The 4,439-nt window shown below is 56.5% G+C and overlaps 1 protein-coding gene across 1 annotated transcript in view; it reads left to right on the plus strand.

Moving 5' to 3' along the window:
* TSPAN18 (tetraspanin 18) overlaps nucleotides 1-3,534 on the plus strand; it is a 13,010-nt gene extending 9,476 nt beyond the window's left edge. Inside the window, exons 6-8 of the mRNA XM_010131287.1 lie at nucleotides 563-745; nucleotides 2,326-2,409; nucleotides 3,433-3,534. Coding sequence (XP_010129589.1) covers nucleotides 563-745; nucleotides 2,326-2,409; nucleotides 3,433-3,480 — 315 coding nt within the window. The 3' untranslated portion in view covers nucleotides 3,481-3,534. The remainder of the gene's footprint in view (nucleotides 1-562; nucleotides 746-2,325; nucleotides 2,410-3,432) is intronic.
* Nucleotides 3,535-4,439: the final 905 nt, after the last annotated feature.

Here is a 4,439-nt window from a genome sequence, read left to right on the forward strand (position 1 = left end):
GGATGTCAGGCTCTGCAGATGAGAAGTCAATTTTCATCTTGAAAGAAAAAGATGATTGCTGCCCTGCATGCTGATTCAGGGCTTTAATAAAGACATTTCCTTTTGCTGACTGAGAGGAGACAGAGTCAGAGTATGACTTGAATCGTTAAAAAGGACCTGACTTGAATGCTGAGAAGGGACCTGACTTGGGTCACCCAGCAGTGCCTGTGAGCAGCAGGGATCCTGGCTCTTCGCTGTGGGGGGAAGGAGCCTGGCTTGTGCTGCAGGGTGAGCTCGAGCCAGTCGTTGGGGATGTGCTCCAAAGCCCCGTGCAGTTCGTGGCAGGTTTCCCAGTGGTACCTCAGAGCCTACAGTGCGACGTGGGTACATGTAAGAAGGCTTTGATGATAAAGAAGCTGCAAGGCACAAGCACAACCCCCTTCTTTGGGGACAACAGTTGTTTTGTCTCTGCTTTGACTATAGCTTTGATCTCTCCAAGAACAGGTCTTGGGTGGATTTCTCGTATTGGCTTTTGCGGCACAGAGTCAGCTCTGCCTTCCTTTCTCTCCCTGCCTCTCCCTAGTTTGCCTGCTGCGGAGTGAACGGACCCGAGGACTTTGAAGCTGTCCCTCATTTTCTGTACTCCTCTGGGGAAAAGGCGACGCCGCCGGAGGCTTGCTGCCAGCGAGAGCTCCAGAGCCGGGAAGGGATGTTCATCGACAGGGAAGCCTGTCTCAGAGGCATCGAGAGGTTCCAGAACCGACAGGTAAGGGAAGACAAACGGTGGGAAAAGGAGTTTCAGGGGGGCAGAGGGGTGGCTGCCGCGGTCATGGGGAGCTGGGGAGGCTGGCGGGTTGTGCCGTTCTGGCTGTGGCTCACATCTGAATCAGCAGAAATAGGCAGATTTTCCCCAGGGACTGAGAGATGGGGTGGAAGTTCACATCACATTTTACTGAGTTTCTGAAGTTGGTTCTGTCTCTGAGAAGGTCAGCAAGGACGGGATGGCCTCGGCTCTTACTGGCTCTGGTAGTGGCTCCAGTTCGGTTCACAGACTCCTCATCAAGAGTGGATGCAACCAAGAGATCAAGGGTTAAACAGCCACTGAAAACAGGGACTGCTTTCTGAGAAGTGTTGCAGAGCTGCCCCTGACTGCTCTTTAACTCTTTACAGTAGAAAAGGGCATTTATTTTGCCAGGCCTCTCGACTTGGCAGTTTTTCTAGTCTGGAACAAGACAGTTCGGCATAACATCGTTGTTGCTGATAGTGCAGACCCGTCTCCTTACGATGTCACCAAGAAACCTCCTAGCCGAGTTCCTGGCTGTGCTCACCTCAGCAGTAAGAAGGCAGCCGAGCTCCGGGGTGACCTGTGTCCAGCCTCCTCCTCTCTCCAGCCTGAGCAGTGGTCCTCTCTCAGCACCGAGTCACAGCTAGTGAAAGGGAGCGGAGGGGTTTGGAAGCAGCTTGCGAGCTGTTCCCTGCCTGGCAGCTGGAAGAGGTTGGCAAAGGCACCCTGGGTGAGAGATCACAGCAGACAGCTCCGAGCTGCTCCTGCCAGCTCTGATGGCTGCGAGCAGAGCAGGAGGAGAGGGATGACAACCAGCAGGGAGGGCAAGAGAAAGGCGTTTGGAGGAAGAGGGTGAGAGCAGGTAACAGATCTGGTTTCCTGAAGTGGTGTCTTTATGAGCAACCTATTTGCAGAGATTTGCTGGTAGGTTGGAATTTTCGGCTGGGAGAACTGAGGCCAGGATAAGCTGGTGATCTCCAGAAACACCCTGAAACCCTGGCAGAAACCTACCTGCTGTTAATGTATGAGCAGGAATAAAGGACATTAAAGATGACGGTGGCTACGCTGCTTAAGTGGGAGGCCCTGAGTTCTTAAGATTCTCCTGTAGCCAGAAGATCAGGAGGTGTTCATCTGCGCCCCTTTGGGGGAAGGCACAGAGAAAAGGTACCGGCTGTGAAAATGCTGCTGGCTGTGAGGGAGGATTCAAGAACCTCCTGCTTGGCTTCAAACAAACGGTCCTTTTCCCTGCCTGTCATCTGGCCCGAGGGCCCTCTCCCCCATGCTCTGTCCTTGCAGAGGAAGACCCTCTCCTGCTGCTCCTCTCTGCCCTGCAAGAGGTCACCATGCCTGGTGGTCAGGGAGGGCTTGTGGCTGTGAACCTCTCCATGGCACCTCAGCAAACCCCTCCCTGCTCCGGCACTGAGTGTGGGGCTGGGACAGGGGGGAGAGGGAGCCGTGCTTGTGGTGCCTGGCTCCCAGGACACCTCTTCTCGGGGGTCTGTGCTGTGGGAACACCCCCATGTGCTGCTCTGGTGAGTCTCACCACAGTTTGTCCTCCCTAGGGCTGCTACACTGTGATCCTGAACTCCTTTGAGACCTACGTGTACCTCGCAGGAGCCCTCGCCATCGGAGTGTTGGCCATCGAGGTACGTGCTGTTGTGTGCGCAGGAGAAAAGCAGCTGGTCGATGGCCAGCAGCAGTGTGCAGTCACTCCTCCTCGCCCGGGGAAGCTGCTCCTGCAGCCTGCCAGCACCTTATCAGTTTGTGGTTCTGATTGCCTGGGAAGAGCTGGATGCGTGGTCCTTTGCCACGAAAGGCAGGGAAATAACCAGGGCTGCGTGCCTGCAGTGCCACCTCGCACCCTGCCACGAGGGCTTCGGAGACCCGCCACCTGCCCCAGGGCCTCCACCCTCATCACGGCAAGACGACCGATCTGCCACCTGGTTACTGTGTTCAAACTCTGCCTTTGCTTCAGAAACTTCTCTTTGGAGCTCCTGAGCTGCTCCGTCACCCTGCGCTAGTCCCTGGCTCTTTGGTGATGTGTCTGAGGAACAGGCTGCCACCGGACGCGGTACTCGCCCCGAAGTGATGTCCCTGCAGCACTGCTGGGGCCAGGCTGGGCGCTTTCCTCAGCCCCCGTCCTGGGCAAAGCAGAGGGCTCGGGGCAGAGGAGCCCAGCAGCTCCCACAACGGCCATGCCGTGCCCGTTGCAGGCAGTGGCAATGCTGTGCAGAGCAGGGAGCGCGGAGCCCTGTGACACCAGGGTGGTTCGGGAACAACACTAGGCTGCTGCTGTAGCCACAGACAGTGCGGGGGTGGGGATAGGGGAAGGAGGGAACGGATTGCCTTCAGAAAGACCAAAAAGGTTTCCCACAGCCTCCCCCGGGTGGTGGAAGGGTCCCCCTCGGGGCACACGGTCTGTTGTTTTAGCCACAGACAGTGCGGGGGTGGGGATAGGGGAAGGAGGGAACGGATTGCCTTCAGAAAGACCAAAAAGGTTTCCCACAGCCTCCCCCGGGTGGTGGAAGGGTCCCCTCGGTGCACCACTGGCTGCTGGGCAGGAGGGAGTGAGGGGACAGGGAGGGCTTTGCTGATCTGCTGGAAGATGCAGCTGACTTTGTGCCTCTCTGTTTTGGTTTTGCCCCTTTCTCCCCCCCCACCCTTCCCAGCTGTTTGCCATGATCTTTGCCATGTGTCTCTTTCGAGGGATCCAGTAAGAGATGGCCCGTGAACCACCACGGTCCCACCACACTCAGAAGAAAGAAGGAAAATCAGAAGAAACAGAACCTGAAAACGCCCAAAAAACTTTATTTTTTTTAACAAAAAAGGGGTAGGGGGAAAAATAAAGAGGGTTGTAATATATGAATGACCAAAAGGATTGTACTTCAGGGGCTGGAACTTTGAGGTGATGTGCACTACACTGTACACGGGACCCTTGCCCAGAGCCACCCGCAGCAGCCGTGGAGCAGGAGCCCAGCGCAGCCAATTGCACTAGAGACTGGTGGAGCCGGCGTTGGGGAGCGGGAGGACGAGCACGGCTGCCTCCCCCTGCCTCCCCTTCTTTGTGACTTGATGGTGCTTCAGTCAGCGGAGACCTGAAGATCAGACCCAGGGGCTGGGTGAGGCTGTTGTTCAAAGCCTGTGACTGTCCAGGTGGGTGTGAACCAAGCGGTGGTGGCTCATCTCAGAAGTAGGTAGGCGTGGTTTGCGTAGTTCTGGCTTTAGTTCCCAGCCACAGAACAAGAACACACTTTCTTCAGAGGAAGCTTTGCCCCTGTCCCCCGGGAAGAAGTCTCCGTTCAGAGAAGCCGCAGCGTCAGCGAGGCTGGCCTTCCTCTGGAGCCCCAAGCGGGGCAGCGTGGTCTCTCTCACATAGCCACGAGACTTGGCTAAGGCTGGCTGACGGTCAAGAGCTCAGTGCCTGCCTTCCTGGTTTTACCAAGATTTACTGTTTGCTGTGAGAAAGAGACCAAACGGTTCCCCGCTGCGTTCCCATCTCCCGGGAAAAATGGCTCTGCTCAAGCATCATCCATCCTGCTGCCTTCCTGGGAAGTTTAAATCTTGCCAGCCCTTGCCTCTCCCGTCGTACTTGCGAAGGTGGGTTTGCGGTGCTCTCAGCGTAAGGACCTACGTGGTTCCCAGCCCCTTCCCAGCCCGCAGGCAGCTGCCGGCAGGC

The sequence above is a fragment of the Buceros rhinoceros genome, unplaced genomic scaffold (genome assembly GCF_000710305.1).
Source record: "Buceros rhinoceros silvestris isolate BGI_N320 unplaced genomic scaffold, ASM71030v1 scaffold32022, whole genome shotgun sequence".
Taxonomy (NCBI): Eukaryota; Metazoa; Chordata; class Aves; order Bucerotiformes; family Bucerotidae; genus Buceros; species Buceros rhinoceros.